Source organism: Vidua macroura, chromosome 2, assembly GCF_024509145.1.
Source record: "Vidua macroura isolate BioBank_ID:100142 chromosome 2, ASM2450914v1, whole genome shotgun sequence".
NCBI classification, from domain to species: Eukaryota; Metazoa; Chordata; class Aves; order Passeriformes; family Viduidae; genus Vidua; species Vidua macroura.
The window spans coordinates 96,748,758-96,773,137 of NC_071572.1; the positions used below are offsets into that span (position 1 = coordinate 96,748,758).

A 24,380-nucleotide genomic window follows, 5' to 3' on the forward strand; every position below is an offset into this window, starting at 1 on the left:
CCTGGGGACACCAATAAGCAAGAAGATAAATATGACTGAGCACGTATTTTCTTAAGTCTCTATCATTTCAATCCTATTACTCCCAAGGCACTCTTCATATACCTCTGGCACCAAGTTTCCTGTCTGTACCAATACCTTGTTTCTAAAAAGTACACTATCTCACAAGAGAATAGAAATACTGGCTGATCATTCTCTCAGTATTTATTCTAACATTGAATAAATTGAGACTATAAACACATTTTGTTTATCATTTCAGAAGTTCAAGTTCATTTTACAAGACCAAAATCAATATATATTTTAAAAAACTTCATATACCAACACAGGGAATGTAAAAAGAAGAAAAAACACACCTCTGGACCTGTGAGCAATTAAAGCTCCTTTCCAGTCCAAATCATTCTATGACTCTACTTTTCTTACATTCAAGTTGGTTTTGTGTCCTTTATTGGCAAGGGCTCCAAGCATCAGCTGGCCAGCCAGAAGGGGTTAGGATCCAAGTTAGTTACAGTTCCACTACATAACAGAACCAGTGAGTTCCCTCACATCCAGAACATTCTACCACTTTGTCTACTTCTGAAGCTGCCATATTTCCAGAAGGAAAAGTTACAAATTAATAAACTAACCTTTCAAAATTCATGAGAGAGCTGCAAATATGTTGAAAGCAACTGAAGCACAGAACACAGTGAGAGTTTAATTGGAGAAAAAATAGCTAAGAAAAGCTTTGAGTGAGGGATGGATGGGAAAACAATTAGAACAGCTAGATTCTTCCTCTGAGAATTGCCTGCTCATGTGAGAATTTCTATTGGTATCACTGGAGACCTCCATGTTCCTCATTTGCTCAGCTTATTGCTCAGCAGAGGCCAAAACAAGGTAGAGAGTCATTCTTAGTTCCACTTTCCTTTGTTGACTGTCCTTTCAGACTGGAGCAGGGTATGGAGTTATTTGAAAGAAACCTGAACACAAAAATTTTAATGCCTTCTTTTCTTCATTTTCAGGCTCTTTGACTGTTTCTGTGAAGAGAAACCTTGGATCAGTGATACTTTGTTGCACTATTAAATGTTTTCTGTAAAAACAATTGTAATTGCCTCCCATTAGCGCCAGGCAAATTTAGATATTACTCTGTTAGCTTTATGAGGTGCCATCCTGCATCCTCATGTGAAAAATATGTGGATATTAAGCATATCTGTTCTTGATGCCATGCTTATACTGTTCTAGCCAGGAGATAAGAGAGTTGAACTCCAAGGTTTCCCAGTTTCTTTAGAAGTGACTGTTTGTGAAGCTTGTGTGGAACTGAAGAGGCCAAAGTTCCCCAAAATCAGTGGGAATCCAGTTCCTGGAAAGCATAACACTCATTTGAAGGCTGACTGAATACAAAATTAGAGGGATAAGGGAAAAAGAAAAACAGACTGATTTCAAAAGCATTCAAACTAAATAAAGCAATAAACGGCATATTTTTCTGCTGAAAGTTTTCTATTAATGTGCAGATCTGGCTTTGCAGTTTCACAAGTACTTAGGAACAGAATGTATATAGTCACTTAATCTGCTTTTCTTTCTCTTCAAATACTTTAATTCTTTTTATCTTTAGGTTCCTCTTGTTTAACTTGGCTGTGTTTTTATCTAAGAATATTGAAGGCTGAGAAATCAGATTAATCACCTAGTTCCTGCACAAAGACTAAACTGAAATAATAAGTCTTTGGCAAGGATGCTCAGTGAGCGTTATTCTAAGATCATTTGCAGGAGAAATGCATGTGAGTCTCTAACAAATGAATCAGTTTTATCAGTCAAATGCAGTCATGTGCAGCTTCTGCAGTTTAAACCCAAAGTATTAATCTCGGAAAGTGTTTCAGGGGAGTATAATTGCTTGCTCCAAAGTATTGCTTTTGAAAAGCTCTTTTACACCTAACAATAGGTTGTGGTTGAAGAAAATTACTTTCTCTTGGGAACAGACCTAAGAAATACTGTGCTTTCATGTAATGGGAAGATACCTACTACGGCCATTAATGAAAATCTGTGTATACAGCATCTGCCACCCTGGATAAATAAATAGAGCCTTGGATAGTTCTTTCCTCTTATGCAGCTCTGCAATTTGTGGCAAAACATTAGAGTTTGGTGTCTCAAATAAAACCTGGAGTTACTCTCACTGTTGTTGTAAAGATGTCTGGACACTGCTGGTTTCTTTCATGGTGAGGAACCAGAAAGATGAAGGAATCCATAAAGAGCACATTTTAATTGAGAATTACATAAGCATCACTTCTAAGGATGTTTAGGCCTCATTAAAAAAAAAAAAAAATCAGGGACAGAGTCTGAGCATTTGACCCCAGTCATCCCTAGTACCTATTGTCTCTTGCCTGGCTTCATTTTTTATTTCTCCAGACAGGTCTATGCAAGGCAAATCTGCAAGTTTTTGAAGTCTGAATAAAAATCCCTTAGCATCACTCAGTTGTCCCATCAGGCTATGGTCTGCTTGCATTTAGCAGTACAGACAACCTTTCAAAGACTAGTTCCTTGCTCAATATTTTATTGATTTACATGATACATTTCTGTGTTAGACTGGTGTTTCTAAAACTTACTGCATGCTTCTAGTAACTGGATAACTCAGGGGATGTTTTTGTTTGGCCAGATTCCATAGCATTCTCTTATGGAGATAGGGCATAATACATCAGCTTGTACTACCAGGTAAAGGAAAATATTTTCTTTTAAAATTTGGAATAAAAATACCATTTCTTAAAAGCAAGACGTGGAAGAAGCATATGTGGAAGGATATAAACAAAGTTTTTTTCAGTCCCTGAAGGTTTGAGGCTACATTCTTCTTGACAAATCAAAGGCAATTTGTTCACTGTCAGAGAAATTGACTTCATAGGAAGTTGTTACTGCCTGTATGACATACATGCCCCTAGCCTCTGCTCCAGCAAGTCATAAAGGGTACATTTCTAAGACAGAGCTGGTCTTTGATCCTTGTGAAAGACACTAGTACTCTGAAGAAATATTTTCTTTTGCTTTTTTTTCACTCTTCTGTGATGTTTCCCAATCATATGCATGAAAGCATGATTCTTTAAAACAAAATTCATTTGAGAGTCAGTGATACATTACAATTAAGAATAAAGATATTATTGTATAATAAAACATAAGTGAGTACAGAGAGGAAAAAACCCAAGTAAACATACAAAAACCACTGAAGCTCCTATGTGACATGCAATTTAAATGTAAAATTAGATCACATGTGTACCTTTATCATCCTATATATAACATACAGGCTTTAACAAAATCAGCTGGGTCAAAGACTTCTGCTGAGGTCCACAGAGGCCATTCTTGAGCTAGGAACATCCTGAGTTGATGTGATTGTCAGCCATCTTTTTCTCCACAAAATTCACCCTGCATCTGTAAAGATCTCATACTAATACCATCAAACATGGTAGTCAGGATGCAAAACATCTTCTGTACCACACAACTCTTTTAAATTCACACCCAAAATACCTGCTTGCTGAGGTTGTGGTGGTAAGACTCCAGTTTCTCTTTATTACTTACTGCTGTCCACTCTGTGCCAGTTAGTACCAACCCTGACAGAATCCATAGCTCTCCCAAATCCAGCCTCTATCAACACAAAAATTATGATGATTTCTTCAGCATCCAAATGCTTCAGTGAGAGGTTGAGAGGAATGGCAGCCAAAAAACTCCATACTTCATAACTAAACTATATAGTCAACTAAATTGTATTGTAATTGTGCAGGGAAACAGCTGCAGCACTCTCTAAGATTTAACTGCGAGCTCCTTTATTGCTTCATTCTAGAACTTCAAGGATAATCCAACACCAGTGTTTTTCTCTGGGGAATTTTAGAAACTCCAGCAAGGGATCTGACACACAAACCCCTTAATTCTCTAACCTTGACAGCTCACAAAGGTAAAAACTCACCTTCTCTTTGGAAAAAGAAGACTTGATGGCAGATGTATTATCACTACTGCTTGGGGAAAATGTTTTTCTTTCTCTGAAGTACCGAGCTTGCTAAGCTTGTTACAAAACTAGCTTTTCCATGGAAACTGAGGGAGGATAGAAGCCAAAAGACCCAAGGCTGAGAGAATAATATTTATGTTTTTATTGGCAGAGTATTTATATTGGCAGTGTTACGAAGGGTCAATTTACATTGATTGCATTTGTGAAGGAAGGAAAGCAGTAAGGAAGGGAACTTCTTTTCCTTAATTTTCTTTTTGAAAATTATAGGATAATGATTTTCACCTAAATGTTTTGAAGTGAATGATCATATCTGTTGAAAATTTGGCCTATAAAGAATTTACTAAATAGTTCATTGTTTAATTGTGTTGTTGGTTTCACTACTTTTTTTTTTTAATATAAGTATTTGTGTTTTGTTCCTGAATAATATCTGCAAACTGAACACTTTGTCATTCTATCTTCTGATGTAATAACTAATTTTATTGTGATCCACACTTTTCCTTCCTCAATCACTTGGAAATTTATATTGCTTGATTACTTGAAACTCATTGAGCTACGTGGGAAGTTAAATATCCTGGAGTACTGCTGCAATATTAATAAGAACAAAAATACTGTTTCTGAACCTTTAAAATCTATTTAGGGTTTTTCTTTATGCTTTCAGCAGAGATGCCAGGTTATATACTGGCAAACACATATGAGAAAGACTAAGGTGGCCAGATTCCTTAACACCACAGGAGAAGAGAGGCAAGTGTGTGCGCCATCCTCTGTATACTTGATGATGGAGACTTCCCAGCACACCGGCTACAGTGCGTATGTCTTGTCAGCTCCTGTCATCAGATCACAGAAAACCCAGTCTGGAAGGGACCTCAGCAGGGAGAGAGTTCCTTCTTTTGCTTTGCATGAATGGGTGGCTTCTGCTTTATTTATTAAACTGCCTTTATCTTAACCCATGAGTTTTCTCAATTTCACTCTTCTGATTCTCTCTTTCATGCCACTGGGGGACAGTGAGCAAACAGTTGTGTAGTGCTTACTTGTCAGATGGGGTGAAACCACAACAGGTTATGTTTACTCCAGCTGAAAGCTGCACTAGAAAAGCAAGACAGCCTCAAACCAATATAGCCTTAAGTATTGATAAGGTCTTGTTTGACCATCACTCATGCACTGTAATTTGCAGATCATACCTGGAAAGATCATTCTGAAAAGAAAATGTGCTCCTCTTGCCAGGCTACTTTTGCCAAGGTTTAGTACAGAATAAAGGCTTTTTTCATAGCCAGGTTAGGAAGACATAACCTTAATTTACTATGTAAATGATTATTTCTCCTCATTTAAGTGTTATTGTGCTACTTACCTTTAATGTGATTTAGCTAATGCATTTTTATTGAGAATCAGGCCACATGCAGTGAAAGAAAGTATTTTTTTACTGTATATAAAAGCCTTACCCTTTATTTTAGGATTTTGACTGATTTTGAATAAATTCACTAGAGGTTTCAACTTTGGAAACAATGATGAAGAAAGGTCTCAACACAAGTGCAGTCTTGCAGCTTGTCATAGCCCTAACAGTTCTGTCTTGCAAAACTTTCCATCTGATCTTCAGAATCTTTACGTAAAATTGATGATTTTTCCCTCAGACCAAAACTCTGAAAAGCAGCTTTGCATTATGCTTACTTCTCCAGGCAGCCCCTTAGATCACACAATGCACTGGAAGGGATTTCTGTAAACAGGTTCACCATTTCATCTTAAGGGCCTTTTCTGGGTCTCAGAGAAACAGAACACCAAGACTTAAAAAAATAGTCACTCTTAGTTACCTTCCAGAAATTATATGCTATTCTTTTTAGCCTGTATAACACATTTAGTTCCCTTGTCACCTTTACAATAATTGTAAGCAACATAGGTAGTGACAAAAATTATTTTGTTTTTGGATGGCCTGAGTTGCCTGGAAACGTCTGTCTCTTCCCATCAATGATGAAGGAACCCAAGGCTGGGCTGCTGACATAGGTACCATAGTTAAAAACCTGAGGTTATGTGGAATGAGTCAGGAACTCATAGCACAAGCACACTATAGGAATGGCTATTTCTAGTTTCTTTTTGTGTGCTATTAAGAAGGCAGAAACAAACACTTGAACTAATTTTATTAATAATGTGTCAAAACCTTTTTTACATGTTGTTACACTTGCAGCTTGTCTTAATGTCAAAAGCCATGTAACTGAGTCATGTCTTTTTGTGAACCTTAACAGGGTTGCTAATAAAACCTTTAAGGTCAGCTATTTAGAACTACATCTAATTTAAACAACTGCATTACCCTGATAATTAAACATTACTGTCTTTTATGCTCAGCAGGCAGAGTAAAACATATCCTCTTCATCCACCTAAAAAGCCTAACAAGCCAGACCTTATACTTGGCCAACACAGCATAGGCATGTTGCACTTTGCAGACCTTCAGCAATTTCTGCTTTCTGAAGATCTGCATTGGTCTTTCTCTCCTACAGATGCTAAAGACCCTCGCATTTATCCAATACTACTCAGGAATGAAACACACTCAAAGAATAGATTTGATGCCATGATTTGATGTAATAATGTAATAACATGGCAGATGATGTTCAACTCTGGATTTCTTTCTTCTCCTGTTCATATGTATTCACCTTGGCTTTTCCCTGTCCTCTGAAATATTCTTCAAAATCCTTCCTTATCAAGTCCTTTCTAGTTTGCAAGTGCTCACTGACAAGTGAGACTATTTTCTCCATAATAAAAGAGTTTTCAATTTCTTGAAAACTTTTCTTAAAATCTCTTATTTCTCTAAAATGAGATCTCAAAAACCAACATACTTCAACATGGAAGAATAACATCCATTATTTATAGAAGAAAGCTAAGTGTCTCTGCAAGGAGGACTTGTTGATAGTTTTGTGTAAACATTTTCCTTCCTCTTTGAAAAATGCCCTAGAAGTTCAAATGCCAGCACTCAAAATTGAACCCTACATGACTTTCAAAATGCAAGTTCCACTTTGTCAAACCACTGCCATATTGAACATCTCTCCTAAATTTTCTACTTTAGTTCCTGGAGCTGGAAAGATTAGAAGGTAATATTCTCTAATCAACTGAATATATATAGATGTGATCTCTTTGGAGGCACAAGAGTGAGTTCATCTAACAAACACTTGTTTTTCTCATGAACCTTTTGTTTGACAATGGATGCACATATTGATGGAGGCAACGGATGAAGACACCCTTTGCTATTTTATCTTCACAGCTAAGGCTTACGCTAAATCAAGGAAGGGGTAAGGAAGGAAGTGAAGATTTCTCTGTGGACATCTGGTGGGACAAAGAGAAGACAGATTAAAAGAACGAGCAGAAAGGCCTAAAACAAGTTTGCTTTGTCTGTCTTGTTTTATTGTTCAATAAACACTCAATGGAGAGAGGCAATAGAAATGTTACTACAACAGCATGTAGAAGCTTCAGTGTCAGCATGTTCAAATGTGCCTCAGTCGCTCTTATTTTAGGCCAGTTAAATCTAGCACAGGAATGGATCAGTTAATTTTTGGACAGATGGACAGAACACTTTATGACATGATCCTAAATCTACCCCAGGTTTGTAGGGAAGCTTGTAGGTGCATTAGCTCCTACAAGGAGGAGCTCCTTCAAGGAGTCCTTGAAGGAGTCCTTGAAGGACTCCTTCAAACCAACTTCTGCTGTTGCCAGTCTCAACAGAAGGGTTGTGCACTGCTGGTTAGGGGTTTGCACTTCTGGTTTTTCCTGTTTGAGTCATATATCCCAGCAATATTTCTTATAATGAAGATACAGAAAAGGAATTGAAATGAGAGATTTCCATTGTACTTCATTAACAGAAAGTTTCCTCTTTGAGTTAATTACTTCCATCAGGTGTTTGAAATAAAAAGTTGCTGATCTTAGTTCATGAATAGTTTAACTAGAACTGTGATGAGAGGGTTGCAACCTGTGTGTAGCATATAGCATTTAAAAGTTATTGATGCCTTCTGAGACATAATTAACTACTTATTGCTGAATTCTGAAGTTCAAAGTCTCTGTAATCACAGGGTAGAAACTGCAGTTGATGCAGTAAATTGTCTAATTTGCTTCTATATTTTCAATGCCTAGTGGAGTAATTCTTCTAAATGAAGCACACTGTTTCCTTATCCAGCCACAGAAGCAGAGAGAGATGTCTCTGGAATGAACTTAGACGGCTTATCTTGAACAGACAGGATCTCCCTCTGTGCATACCTCTGTCTATTGACTGTATAAGGAATTTATTCACATATTCTAGGAAAATTGTTTCACCACAACTAAATGCTGTATTAAGCAGATATGCCCTGTTATTTAGGAATGAGAGAAGGCTGTTGGTATTGGACACCTGGACTTTAGTAAAGCCTTTGACACCATTTCCCACAGTGTTCCTGCTTGAGAAACCGGAAGGCTGTGGCCTGGATGGGAATACCCTTCATGGCTTAAAGAACTGTTCGGATAACTGGGCCCAGAGAATGGTGGTGAATTGAATTACATCCAGTTGGTAGCTGGTCACTAGTGGTGACCCCAGTGCTCAGTGTTGGGGCCAGTCCTGTTTAATATGTGTATCAATGATCTGGATGAGGGTATTAGCTGCACCCTCAGTCAGTTTGCAGAAGACACCAAGCTGGGAAAGAGTGTTGTTCTGCTGGAGAATAGGAAGGTTCTGCAGAGGGATCTGTAAAGGCTAGATCAATGGGTTGAAGCCAGCACCATGTGGTTCAACAAGGCCAAGTGCCAGGTCTTGCACATGTGTCATAACAACCCCAGGCAGCACTACAGGCTGGGGGCAGAGTGGCTGGGAAACTGCTCAGTGGAAAAGGACCTTGGGGTGCTGTTCAACAGCAGTTGAACACAAGCCACGTGAGTGCCCAGGTGGCCAAAAAGGCCCAGGGCTGTGACTGACTCCCCCCGGTACTCAGCACTGATGAGGCCTTGAATTCTGTGCTCAGTTTTGAGCCCCTCACTACAAAAAAGACATTGAGGCGCTGAAGCATGTCCAGAGAAGGGAAACGGAGCAGGAGAAGGGTGTGGAACACAAGTCTCATGAGGAGTGGCTGAGGGAACTGGGGTTGTTTAGCCCGGAGAGTAGGGGGTTGTGGTGAGGTGGAGGTCAGTCTCTTCTTCAAAATAATGAGTGATAGAATGATAGGGAATGACCTCAAATTGCACTGGGGAGGTTTAGATTGGATATTGGGAAAAATTTCTTCACCAAAAGGCTCGTCAAAAACTGGAACAGGATGCTCAAATGGTTGAGTCACTATCCCTGGAAGTATTCAAAAGACATGTATATGTGACACTGAGGGACATGGTTTAGTGGTGGACTCAGCAGTGCTGGGTTAATAGTTGGAATTAAAGGTTTTTTTCCAACTGAAAGGATTCTATAACCAACTAGAAGAAGGCTTTGCATGTGTAACAGATAATCTACTCACCTAATTCAGACTATTTAACAATCTGTGGACTTCTTATCTATAAACATGGAGACTTTTACATGATTTACAAAGCAAACATATGGCCTAGTTTAGAGTACCTGACTCTAACATGGAAAAATGTTTGTCAAATTTTTTGAGTACTATAGCTGAGTGTCTGCAGAAATGGGTCTTCTGGAGACATGGACCCAAATGTGTATATATCACTCCTCTCAGTTATGCAATTCATAGACTAAACATGTCTTCCTTTGGTGTCAAAAATATCCAAATATTATCAGAGTCTGGTTTTTGTGAGGTTTTGTTATTTTTTACATGAAGACTTCTGAGTGCACCTTTGCAGCCTTTTGACAAATACTCATATACACAGTGACTTGCTACACATGGCCACTGTGTTTCTGCTTACGTTTCAGGTGTGGGTTAATTTTAAACACAGAACAAGATTTAAGATGTTGTTTTTCTGAAGTCATTCCAGCTTACAGAGTCAGTAATTCATGTTTTTGCATCTGAAAGACTTTTAATGAGATATTCATTATAATTAAATATTAAAAACATTATTAAGAACATAGCAACTTTTCATTTCAGTAGTTTAAAATTGTTTTCTCTAGGAATTGCTAAAATAGCTTTGAAAATCAATAATTCTTGCTTTCTATCATGCCTATACTGGTTTCTGTAATAATATGATATGGATGATATTAGCTATAAGAATTTAATTGGCAAATATGTTAAAGTCCAACTGGAATTTAGAAGTAACTGCAGACAAACAAAATCCTTTATTTCATTGAAATGAAGTGTTTAGACACTTACATGAAATAATAGATTTGAAATGATTAGGCATGTTTTCACTGAATTTTAGGCATGTTTTCACTGAATTTTTGACATTATTGTGAAATATTTTCATTTCACTGAGGTTGTATTTTGCACAGAAAACTAGCAAGAACTGATGATTCCTTTTTAAAAAGTCCTCTTTTGAGCAGAACCAAACAGATGGTTTTTATTACCAAAACCAAACAACTTCTTTTTATCCTGCACCATCACTTTCCTGGAAACATTGAATTGATCCAGGAAATCTGAATGTCATATTATAGTATTTAGTATTTAATTTAGTTTGAAGCTGATTTCCCTGAAACATTTTTCCCTGAAATTCTTTCTAATAAGGCCTGAACTCTTTTTAATTCTTTAAATACATCAAATTGTTAAACCCACTCCCTTTTTCACTCTGCCCTTTGCTAGTACATGTTCTGCAGCTGCTCACAACTCAGAAAAACAGGTCCTGCCCCTGGGAAGAGAGAGCATCTAGAGGTCCAACTAGAGGTATTTAGGAGAGTTTTAGTAGTTAAGCAGATGCATATCTAGCAAATAGGGAAAGAAAGTAAAATTTAAATTTTTTAATCAAACCTTTAAAAAAGTTAATTCAGGATCAGAAATACTTTAGAAAACTTAGCTCTGGCTTCTTTAGATAGCTCTCAACATGACACATAACACTGGATGGAGGCTAGATAAACTATGCATTTACTTTAGGTTTTTAAAGATAAAAGCAGAAAAAAAGCTTATAGAATTTTTTCCAGACTGCTAATTTGAAATGTGCAGAATTTAACCTATTTACAATATAAAGTATTCCAAATCCATCAGAGATTGTGTATTTGTCAAGGAAGAGAAAGATGATCAGCATAAACTAAGAATGGAAAAGATTAAAAAAAAAGAAAAAAGTGAACCCAACCCAAACAAGCCAGTGTTCATTTGAGAAGTGAGAGAGAAAAGCTCAACAGCTGCATACTTAAAAATTCCTATTTCTTCTGTGTTGATATGAGAATGTCTAATAACAAAGCAAAATGAGACAGTACTACCAATAATTATAACCTCATCCTGTTACTGTATTTGAGCTTATACAGTCATAGCTTAAATGAAATGAGATATTTAGCATGAGGCAAAAATTAATCAGAGATATAAAAGACTAGTATAAGTATTTAAATTACACTGGTTAAACTTACAGTGAAACCAGATTATATTGATTCAGCCTATTAATCTCCCCTTCTTTATTTCACATGTATAGGAAAATTAGTAAGCATTGTAGGAAGCACTTTTTCAAATTTTTGTAGTTATATGCTTAATACCTAAACAGAACCAAAGCTAAAACAAAGTTAACTGAACAGTGAGAGAAATTGGGTTTTTGCTGTGACATCTCTGTTAAAAACTCTGAATATATAGGCCAAGAAAACACACATTTTGCAATGAGTGGAAAAGATGACTATTTACTAATCAACAGAGAGAGCTACTATTCTCTTCTACTTAATTGCATTGCTGCACCAGAGGTTTCCAATTAATTTGAACTCAGATTTGCCTGTGAACCACATACAGGGCTTGGGATGTGCTTTCTATATCCTTACGTGGAGCTGCAGTTAATTCAGATAACATTTTCATTTGGTTCAGAAACCAGGGAAACTTATTTCTCACTGTTCATTGTGTGCTTAGAATCTACCACAGTGAACTTGTGGCAGCTTTCATAAAACCAAACTCTCCCTTGAGACAATATTAAACAGCAGGACAACGAAATGTCTGTGCCCAGTGCAGGGTGGCTGAGTGACTTCAGGGAACCTAACCTCTCTTTGCTATTGGTTGTAGCCCAGGCAACAGCAGATGTCAGAAACAGGCACAACAAGCTTTGCTTACAGTCAAACTGCACCAGTGGTGTAAAATGAACATAAAAATAATGGCACCTTGGATGTTCTGTCCCATGGGCTATGCTACAAAACCCCACATATTCTGGCAGATACTCTCCTGCTTCTGCCCCATAACTCTGTACAGATATTATCCACAGTCTTGCCAGACATTATCCTGCAAGGTAAACTTGAGACTATAAATCTTTCAACCTCATTAGTTATTAATAAAGAAGATCGATGATTTTATCAGGGAAGTTTCTTTGTTGATAATACACTGTAGGTTACCTCTGACCTGACTCCATGGGCTGAGAATCAATATCACTGAGATGCCTTTGGACAGCACATGAATGAGAATCACAGTATTATGGCAAGTGTGAAAGGAATGGAAATGCAGAGATGAGCAGCTTTCACTGTGGAGAATCTCAAATCCAATTGGCATAAAGTTCTTGGTTTGTGGAAGGCCCACTTCAGCAGCAAAGTGGAGAACATGGAGAGCTCTAAAAATGAATGTACTTTCTTAATTTCCACAAAAACAGGGTGATACCAGGGGCTTGCAGACCACTACACAAAGCACTGCTTAATAATTTGAATTTCAAGGGACTTTTTCTGTTCATTTCTAGATCTACGTTTCAAGCATTATGTAATTTTGGAAAGTCCTCAAAACTTCTGAGCTTGGTAATTTTCTTTACTCATGTTTGTCAATTTTCATTTCTTTACACAATGAAAATTCTTCACCATCCACTTGTTTGCTTCCACAAGTACCCTAAATCTGTTGTTCTACACCATCCTGTGTCTTGAGGTTAAACCCAGTTATATTACCCAAAGACTACTGCACCCCTTTACAAGACTTTGTTCTAATATGTTTGCTTACTTAAAATGCCAAAAGGAATTACTGCTAATAATTTTTGGTATTATTTTCAACTTGAAAGGAGAAAAGTAATACTTAACCCCTGAGCACTTAATCATAAAAAAACAACGTAAAAAGACACACACATCATTATTTTGTCACTTTTAGCTGCAATTTTTGGACTGAGACTGGACAGTCTGGACAACCAGATCTGATTGCTTACTTGTGGAGCTCTGACCTTAGCCCAAGTATGGCATTAGAGTGTCCTTTGGTAATAGCATGAATAAAGGTTGAGATTTTAGGGATCGGTTTTAAGATAAGAGGGGAAGATAATGCATTCTTATCTGCTTTGCTGTTTTGTTGCAGGAGACACATTTAAAGAAATAGAAGTAGTCGTTGTTAAGTCTGGCACAGTACCATCTGAAAATAATTTACAAAAGCAGTGAATTTATTGCCTAAAATACTGTACTATCAAGAGCTTCTGGCTGGGTTCCAGTGCCCAAGCTGAAAGGATCCCCTGACCCTGGAGGCTGCTGGATTCAGCCGGAGGCTGTGTCTCCTGCAGCATCCTTAACACAAGAAATAGAAAGACACTGATGATGTATTTTTATCATGATCCATATGGACCAGGACAGCTGGAATCCAAGCAATTGTTATGCCTGAGGTTAGTTTCTTGATCTTAGAGCTGCACCTACCAGAATACTGTAGTAATAATCAGAAACAAAATAACTGAACAGTTACAGAGGCTACTGTTTACTTCAGCAACCAGTATGGAAAACATTTTGGAACACATTCAGTAAACCTTGATTTTACTTCAGCAAGAATCAAATGGTAGGGACAGTGGGAAATATTTATAGAAACGAAAAATGTGTGTAAAATATAAAAGATCCACTGATTTGGAATTCTTTCGCTAAATCAGTATGGCCTTTTTCTATTATGAAGAATCAATTATGTATTCATCTGTATTATTGCAACTTAATTAGGCACAACAATCAGATGCAACTATAAAAAACAATTCAGCCTACATATGCCTATCACTGTCTCTACCTCAAATTAAAAAAATTAAAGCTTTGTGCTACGGTTTACAAAAATCTAAACAAACAATGAGGTCAGAATTTTATTTCAATGCACAAATCCTTGCGAAAACAGAAGTCCAAGCTTCAGCTTCTTATATGACCATAAAACAGGACTGGCATTTAAAGAAATAGAAATAGTGGTTGTTAAATCTGGCAAAGTACAATCTGAAAATAATTTATGAAGGCAGTGAATATGTTGCATGAAGCATTATACTATAACACATAAAATTATGCAATACATTTCTGAAGGAAAAAATGCTTATTAGAAGACTTATGAAGTCACAGACCAACTGAGGTTTTTTTCCATCATTACTTCAGTAGTTCCCTACCTCCACAGTAGCTTCTTAGGATTACTAAATTATATTTCAAATGAACAAAAGAATCATTAAATGTTTGGTTATTGTTTCTTCAAACCTTTCAAACATACTTAATAACACATTTACTATTATATTTTGCAGAGCAGAGATTTAGCATGGATACAATTTAACACAGAAGTTTTTTAAGCATTTGCTGTAATGAATATGAACAAATACTAAATACTTACATTTGTCTTGCCTATAAACTTCCATAGTTCAGCTGACTTGGTATGTACTGTTTCCCAATAAGATAATACAACATATTCTGACATGATGATGTGCAGGGATTAGGTGAAGGTTTGGAAATATCATGGGAACTGTCTTCCTAACTCATTTCTGTGTCTTGCTTCTTTTGCTTTTGTATGCACAAAAGAACTGGAGTACTTTAAACAATATATGCAGACATCCTCTGATTCCAACTGAATGTACACATTGGTGAAGCAAATGTATGAATTTTTAACTGCCATGGACACCAATATCCAGGTATTTCCATTTTGAATTCTTTATGAAAGAGAGTCTGAATGCAAACATTTTTGGGAGTTCATGCGCGGCTATGAAACTTCTGTTTCCGTATCTGTAATAGCTACTTTTTGAAGAAACATCTCTACAGAGGTACCTCTGTTTAAACACAGCTGCCTTTTTCTGTCAGACACAATCCAACTTAATTTAAAGTATGCTTTATATATTTCTCACCCTATTACTGAAGAGCACTTCAGAGCACAACTACTGAAGACTACATTTATTCAGGTGTAAAAGAAAAAAGTTTCATAGGATCTGTGCTAGAAGAGACAACTATAGTTGTAACAACTATTCAAATTCATCTAAATAAAACTAATAAAAGAGCAGAAACCTAGTAGAACAAAAAAAAAAGATAAGCAGAAATTTGTCTCAGTTAAAAGGATGTATTTCAGGCTCTATCACATTACTGCTACTGAATACGCTCAAATATTCTCCAGCACACTCACCTCTTTTTGACGGTACTTAATTGCCAGTTTCAATCTTGCAAGATCATTACCACTTTGTTCCTCTATCAAGCTATTATCATCTCTGTAATTAAGAATAATTTCCAATTCCCTGGAACTCCGTGTCTGATCCAGGAGATCTTTTGCAAATTGCTTGCATTGCCGTGACAGTTCCTCATACTCTGACTTAAACTCGTTTTCGACTTTACTCAGTTCCTGCAGCTCCCAGCTCAGCTGAAAAGCAGTAAGGAAAGGATCCTCACTGGACAAAGCAATCAGTGATGGGCTCGCCAGAGCCTTGTAGATATTGAGTCTGGACCGAGAGTGACGGAGGCTGTCCACATCTGAGCTTGAGACACATTCAACACAGTTACAGCGCACCTCGTGTGGCCTGGGCACAGACACCCCTTTCTGCACAAGGAGCTTTATGATTTCATAATTGTTGGTGTGGGCAGCCAGAATAATAGGTGTGATATCCGGCGTAAATTCTGAAAACTGCTTGTCCAGAAGCACTGGTGGCACCTGTGAAAGAAGGCAAAAACCTTTACCTCACTGAACAAGAGGTACAGAAAATTAAGCTAAAAATGGTTTACCAGGTAATACACTTACTGATGGATCTTTATTTTGACCCAGAGTTGAAGGAAACTCTTTACATATAACAATTCAACTAGCTAAGATAGTGTCTTTCCAGTTAATGAATTGCTATAAACAGGGTGTGATCTTTCATAGAACCTGTTTATATGCAGACAACCCATGGACAGTGATTTATTAGAGCAAATTATTAGATAAACAAGGACGAGTTAGACACAAATGCTCCTCTTTGGTCCCTTGAAGTGAGCAAGATGGAATTTTTTCTTGTCTCTCACTGATTTATCTCAGTTTCATAGGGAAGAAAGAATCATGGGGGGGCATAACAGTGAATCTCTGAAGGAAGCAATGGCCAGGACACAGGCAAGTTAGATTTAGAAAATAAAATGGTCAAGTAAATGAGAAGAAAATATTTGTTTTCTTAAAGAGAATGTTGAAAATAAGGTTGTATAGAGAAACAAAGACACTTGCTGCAAAGAGCTTAATGTCTTAAGGCTCAGTTCTACATTCACCTGCATAAAGAAACATATTCTGTTTATAGGAAAACAGGGGAGTTAGTAGAAAAAAGGCTCCCAGAGACCATTTTTAAAGACTCTTCTGATATGCATTTCTGTTTTTTCAGCCTTCTTTATCAGAAGACTGTAAGGTTTTTAATTTTAAGCTTGTTTCTTTATTTTACGCTACCAGACTCTAAAGTCATTCCCAGGTCAAGACAACTTGTTCAATTAGTATGACTAAGAATGTGAGTGTAATCAGCCAATGTCAATAAAAAAATGATATTGGCATCATCACTTACAGACTGACTTTTGTCCACAGCTCAATATCCAAGTACAAACTCAATTCACAGAGCACCACATAGAGGTGCTCTGAAGGATGCTCTTTCAGGAGGAAGGAAAGAGAAAAATATTTGACTCAAAGTTATCTGAAGGCTAGAGAAACAGATGGCCATCACAGGGAGGAAAAAATTTTTGATGCAAGTCTCATGACAGCACCATGACCTCACTGCCAGGTGGAAAAAAACACAAGTGGAGTGACAGTGGTAAAATTGGAGTGGAAAGTCAAGACTGGAGATCTGGCATTCAGAACTGTAATCACACATCCCTGCGGAAGCAAAACCTGCCTGGCCATAGTGTATTGCTAACCTTAAGTAGCTGTGCCAGATTCTGAGAAGTCAACAGGCAGATTCTGTGGAGTCAACAGGCAGAAATCCCTTTTCTCCCCTCTCATGCACTCAGATATGCATGCTTGGCTTGGCACTGAGTTTAGTTTAGCACAGCACTGTGGGCTGACTGAGCTGGCACACCCACCCTCATGACCCCGTGCAGAGGGTAAATCTATCCTCACAGGTGGGTGTTCACAACCAGTGGTTCTGAGCCAAGCAGCTTCCATGCAACTTCACTTCTGCTTGCTCTGTTCTGAGGTACAAACATAATGGTGTAGTGTGTGCAGAGAAACATGGGTTAAATATTACTCATGAGGTAAGGAACCCAGCTGAGAATATACTGAAGGTACCTATGGATGGAGGGAACACTTGGGTACAAGAACAAACAGAAGCTCTGTGTGCTGTGCTTGGTCTCAGGCCAAAACCACAACTCTGGACATGTGACTTCCCAGAGGACTCTGTGGCTCTGCCCATGCTGCTCTGTCAGGTCTCTTCTAGGGTTCTTCTGGGACAGCTGTCACCTCCTGGCTGGACACTGCACAGAGCTCACCTGGGGATGCCCAGGTGTCCCAATCACATCATTATTCCTGTCCAGTGTGAACTGGGCTTCAAATCCATGTATGTTTTCTCTCCTGTGTTTGGTGTCAGTGGGGGAAGTGAGACCTGTTTCCTACCCCAATTCTCACAGGTTATTGCAGTCTTAGATGTCTTCTCTTTTACTTATATATTTAATAGGAAAAAAGAGAGCACTGCGTGCACACAAACACACTTCTTACGCTCTCCAAATTGCAACTGTGGCCAGTTCTTTTGAGACTAGAACAGCAAGAAAATGGTGGTAGAGAGTCAAACTTTGCATTAGTAGAAATGAGATTTTGGGCTATCATAGAGCTGGAAAAGGTTTACGGAGAGGCATGTGTTGTGTTCTGACAATGTCTGCTACAAGCAGAGAGACTCCCCCTTGGACTCAGGTTCAGGCTACCAGACAGCAAAGAAGAGAGCAGCAAGGGCAGAAAACTCACTGACTGCTCAGAGTATAACTCTGTCACTTCACATGTCACTGTTTTTTTACTTTCTAACAGTACTGAAGTAACATTTGCTTCAAGCCCTGCCAGAACTGAGGGCTGTCTTAAACATATCATCAGCTGCAAGCTCTGAAAAATTAAGGCACAGCTTCAAACGACATGGCATTACAGCGACTGACTTGTACATGAGGTCCATTTCCTTACAAGCTGCTTGTTTTTTCTCATAGCTTATCAAAATTATCTGAGTTATCTTAAGTTAACTCAGATTCAAGGCTAATGCATACATTTTGGAATTCATTGCATCAGAATTTACCCAAATATAGAAGTATTTATTAAATCTTTTCATTGTAACTTATGGAAATATTTAAACGTAAAGGGCAAACCCTAAGACTTCAACTTTAATTACATCATGTCTTTAACCCCCGATCCTTTACCTTAAAATTACAAAATTTTAAGATTTTGTACTAATTTAAATGAAAGAGAGAATATCGAAATAATAAAGCCAAATTATTCCCTCATCTGAAGCAAAATGAAGTACTTATCTTTGAAGTACTGAGCGCTCTCATGGCATTCAGAAAATTTCAACATCTAACGGTTGACCCAAAGTACTTGCTCTTAAGTTATCAGACTTACAGTAATTTTACTTTCAAACTACTAAAAATAATTCTCTTTAAAGAGAACCAAACCAAATAACCAGCACACACTGATATGAACCACACATTTGGAAGCCTTGACAGAACACTCACAGAAAATATTTGAGTCTTCCTTAAATCCTGGAGGACAGAAAGATACTAGGTCTTTCAGTCACTGACTGTGACTGTGACTTCCCAAGGCTCAGCAGTGGTGTAACTATATTATACATTTTGGAGTCAGCATGCTATGTTTGAGGCTGCTTAAACTTGGCAAAGGCAAATAATTTCTACCTTCTTACATTTTGTGAAGAATTTCTACTTCAACACTATTTACAGAGCTGAACATATATATATTTGTTATGAATGTCTATGTGATTAGTAGACAAAAAAAAAAAAACAAAACAGAAAATAAAGGATAGCTCAAAGTCTGAACATGTCAGTGCTCAAGGGCACAGGATGTTTTTGTCGCATTTCTTTTCCCTGCACTCACTGTAAGTGGGAATGAGTCAGTCTGGTTTGTATATCTAACAATTCTTTTAGATACCAAGTGGAATATATAAAAATAAATAAATATATAATAAATGTATATAATAAATAAATATGTATATATAGAATAAGTATATATATATATAAACAACGTGTTTGTTTATATTCCATGTATGGTCTGTGTGAAGACAAGCTCCTTTGCTATGACAGGAAGAGAAATCTAGGTTAAATTAATGCCAGTTAGGTCTGAGACGTTTTCCTGTCCCCCTGACATCAAAGGAGAGACCAATTGCTGATGATCTCTTAAACATCCAGAAAACAGAAAAAATGTAACAGTCAGTTTGGAAAACAAAAAACATAAATCCCATGTGTGTCTTTGTCTCCATCTAGACTTCTCATAACAGCTGTCATTACTGCAATATCTCAACAGAGAGACTGAAAACTGCAGAGTCCATTTACCTGCTGTTTAAGTGCAAGAGCTCAGAATCTATGGAAATCTATTTCCTTGGGCAAACAGATAGGTTCCCTGGCTCTTGTCCTTGTTTATTTATTTGTAATTATTTTGTCTTTTGTTTGTAAATGAAAGAAAATCCCACTTGGTTTTGGGCAGTTAGAGGAATAACTTTCTGAGTCATGTCCATCATGACAGCATGACTGGAGGAAAAACCTACAGCAAAGGCTAAAAAGAGAATATATGGCAGATAAGATGAATACAGATGTCATGCAGTACCAGGTTATATAAGGAAATTATTATTATTAAAGTGTGTCATCAAAGTCTCAGCTGCTTTTCTCTAATTCTCACTAATTCTCTATAGCTGTCATCAGTGAAAATGCTTAACTCTACATTTCTGTGCAGCCCACAGCACATGAGTTATCCCTATGCATACACAGTTCCATGCTTTACATTCTGGCTTGTTGAGTTTTTCTTTTCTTTGGTTTGCTATTATTGTATCATTATTGCACCACCTGAAATACCTCCTGATAAAGAAAATGGAAGTAGTTCCCCTGGGAAAGGCTCAAAAATTCCTCCTACCGCAACTCCTTTACCGTGGACTGTCACCAGTAAACATCCAGATATACTGAATAACTTAGAGATATCATGTCAGCATAACTTGAAATCAGTTGTCACAGCACCAGAGGGGTCCTGAGACTCATGTTGAAACTATCCTCACAAGACAACACAAACAGCAGGACTGCAGTGATGGCTCCTGATTGTCTCAAAGTGCTTTTTCCCACCCCAGGGTGCTCACTGTGCGCTGTACAGCTGGCATGCTGGGTGGCCACCAAGGATGTAAGGCAGGCAAGTGGATGGAAGTGGCCAAGCTGAGCTCAGGGACAGCATCCTTACTGAGCAGGGTCTGTGACACTAGCCATGTGGTACACTGTCATTGTCTGCTTTCCAGAAGCAACTTCCCTGGCCTCCCTGAGAAGGGTTCTACCTGTTTATTGTCCTTGAACTCATTACATTTCCTAAAGGTAAGTACCACACTCAATCTGCTACTGAAGTGTTATCTTTCATTGGATAATATTGTACCTCCATGTCTAGTTTTTTTGGTTTTTGTAAGAAACAGACACATAACAGACACATAAAAATCAGGGGTCTTAGGCATTGTAAGCTGACTACTAACAGTCTGAGGACTAAATGTAAATGTTTTAGCAATATTGTAACTTCTTAAGAATGCATACTTTCATAAGATGTAATTAAAAATTGTGTCCTTTAACATTTTCATACCCAAATTTTACCTCAGAGATGGCAAAGGGTTCAATGCTTGTCTTCCAGATTTCTTTCCTCTGGAGTCTAATGTAATTCCAGTTATGAATTAAAGCCAGGTAGATATAGCAAAAAATAATAATTAAAAGTCAGATATTTTTGTGTGGACATTTTTAAACAAAGTATTCCAGATTTTTTTCTCTTTATCTTGAAAAGTTTATTTACTCTAATATTTCCCTATGATCTAACAACAAGAAGGGCCAATCCAACTTTTTTTCCAGATTAAATTATTGGGATTACACTGTGTGATTATGACAATTCTAACTATTAATTTTACAAAATGTCCCTAATATTTTCCTGTGAAAATATTATATTTCATGTCATGCAGGAAAGATGTCTAGCAGAGAGGAGCTCTGATAAGCAACCCAAGATATATATCTAATTTTATATAGTTGAAATTGGGTAAGGTAAACACTCCCCTTAGCATGGAGCTCAACATAATTTATTCTTCGGACACAAGTCAGGTGCTAATTAGCTCAAAGTTTAATTGCTGTGCTATCTCATGCTGGTACTGACCCACAGCTAGCCATGGCTTGTGCCTCCTAACCTGCACTGCTGGGATACAAGACAGGTATTTTTCAAAAGTACTGCATTCATCATTTTGGCCACTTTTCCAGGATGTGTGAAAAGAGGGTATGAACAATTAATGCTGAATGTGCTCCCTTAGGAGCTTGCTTTTAGTCTGTCTCCTCCTGGTAAGGGGGGAAAAGCGACATTTTTGCCTCTGTGGAAACCCTTCTGCATGTACATCACATGTCATAATATATTTCCAAGGCTCAGGCCTAAATACCCTCATTTGGTGGTAATATGGATCACTGTTAGCAAAGGATATCTTCCTCCCACTTAGAATAGTGTTTTATGTAATACCACGTCCATTAATTTTGCGGAAAATTTACTTTCAACTTTGCTGGGACATGACTGGAACAGGGATGTTTGTACTAACACAGAATCCCTGTCGCATTTAAGGAGGCTTCAGTGCTTGCCTTTTTACAAGTCTGTGAATTTTGAACAGTTAAATTTACAAGTTTGAGTTATTTTCATCCATTTTTTTCCCAAGCACAAGCTGAATTTGCAAAACCTTGGATGTGTTTTATTTTTTATCAGATACACTTAACCTACCCCAAGATGTGAGCTTTCTAATGCTTGTTCATGCTCATCTTATTACAGCTGAACCAATTTGTGTGTCACAAGTGTCACATCACGGACTGATCACTTCCAGTCTCCATGACAGCCACATTGCACAAAAAGCATTAATGTAACACATTAAGGAAAAGAATTTGACCAATCTGTTTCTAAAGCTCTGCAGTGGTGGGTGGATATGTCACACCATTTCCTCACAAGGTTTCTGATACTTCATATGCTCTACCTTTGTGCAGTGTGCACCTTATGTGCCCAGAAATTCTTGTTCTATGAAATGTGAATACAGAGAATATTTTGTTTCTTTGCTTAGTTCCTGTTTTCTAAGTTTTCATTCAGACTTTCCTTATGGGGGCTGGAACAGGATAGGTCCCTTCCAGCTTCCCACCCTTTAAGGTCCCTTCCAGCTCAGGCAATTCTGTAATTCTACAACTCTATGATCTGTCCTCATTTTATGTCATCAGATGTGATTCTGACTTTTGAACAGTAAAATGGTATTGTCCAGCCTTTTCATGTTAGTCTTGTTTTAATATTCCCTGCAGGACTGTCATCTTAATTGTTTTCAATTCCAAGACATACTTGGTTGATTATTTCTGCTCCATTTAGAACCTTACATTTTTTCTTACTGAACTCTTTTATTTTTCACATAGATAATTTCTTGCTTGCCAAAACCTGAATTCTAATTGTGTCCTACAACAGCCTTGAGATCCCCCCATATTGTCAGTTGTCTACAGAATTAACAGGCCCTTTATTTCATCTAAAATGTCATGAATAATTGCACTCATAGGGATAGACCCCTGCAGGACTGCTCATTTCACCCCTCTGTTGAATTCATATGTCCTGTTTCACCAAGTACTGTGGGCAACTCCTGTGTTTTTCTTAGAATGTCTTTTGAGTGACAGTTAATGAAATCTTACAAATCTTGAGCTATATGATATGTACTGCTTTTCCCCAACATACAAAACTTGCTATCTGGCGATGAATGATAATTATATTGTTATGACAAGCTTTGTTCCTGACAAATCTTGCTAGACTGTTATTCATGTCTGTATTTTCTTCCAGGTGCTTACAAGCAGAAGAATGTTTGACTATTTTCTTCAGGATAGTCCCTGCTGTAAAAAACTATAGATTTATTTTATTTGAAAAAAGAATATGGAATGGAAAGGGAATGCTGTAAAATTAATTGATAACAGTTTCCAGACAGAAGCAGAGGACAATATATTGGATTTGATAGGTTTAGACATTAATTTGTTGGGTGGAACTGATGTTAAAGGACTTCAGTGCTTTATTTCTCTCTCCTTTTTTTTAAACAAATGCTTTTTTTGTCCTCCCTGTATCTCTGAAAGAACTCTGATCCAAAATACTGCCTGTACATCAAACTGCTAATTTCCAATTAATGTTTTCCTGTGACCATTATGAGTGAATGCATGTGCTGTTTCATCAGTCAGTGCCAGTGGCTTGAGCAAAGGTGGGAAATTGCTTAAAAAGTAGACACTCAATACAAGACTGCAAGGATATTTAGAATTTGTTTTCAGCTATGGAACTTACACTTGTTCTCTCCACATACAATTTTTAAACAGGTAAAGGAGTGTTTCTAGTAGGAGTTCTGGGCATTGTTTGACTGCTCATAATGAGGAGTGACAAGCAAAAGTTGTTTTCACTCAAGGGACAGTGAATGAAGCGAAGTAAAATGGTTTGGAAAAAACATGAGAGCTGAGAAAGAAGAAAGATCTTATTATGGAAATGATTAAAGGGGAACTTGAATTATTTATTTCCATTATGATAAAGCTCATATATACCTCTCTGAGTTTGCATGATGAGTAAAGTCAATACTGAAATATTCTGAATGTTCAAAACATTTTAACATAGATCTGGGGGGGGGGCTTCCCATCTGAATTTTTTAAATGGATGCATAGGTAATTTTCCCAAACACAGAATGGTTCATAAAGACAAAATCATTTTAATGAACATTAGGTCTGAACTAAAAAAGGTTCTGTTCGTTGAACCTCTCATTCTTAACAAACTTATACTACTGGCCTCAAAGCTGAGTTCCTGAGAAACTGTGTCTCTGGTCTGATTAGTAAAATGTATAAAAGCTCTTGCTTTTCCCTCTTCATTTTTCTTGCCCCAAATGGCTCCAATAGTCAGCTAGAAAAGTGGAAAGAAATTGGCTTGCGTCAACAATGAGGTTTTCAAAGAAATGTCAGAACAAAGGCGTTCTAAGAATCTAAGCAGGATCCTTTATTTATCCCTGAGCTTCCTAGATTTAGAAACAAGAAAAGCTGTCCCACTGGCTATAG

At 37.5% G+C, this 24,380-nt stretch overlaps 1 protein-coding gene across 1 annotated transcript in view; it reads right to left on the bottom strand.

The window, feature by feature from the left end:
* The window catches only part of TRPC4 (transient receptor potential cation channel subfamily C member 4), a 131,264-nt gene that overhangs the window by 45,638 nt on the left and 61,246 nt on the right, over positions 1 to 24,380 (bottom strand). The window contains exon 3 of the mRNA XM_053970226.1: positions 15,286 to 15,804. Within this exon, the coding sequence (XP_053826201.1) occupies positions 15,286 to 15,804 (519 nt within the window). The remainder of the gene's footprint in view (positions 1 to 15,285; positions 15,805 to 24,380) is intronic.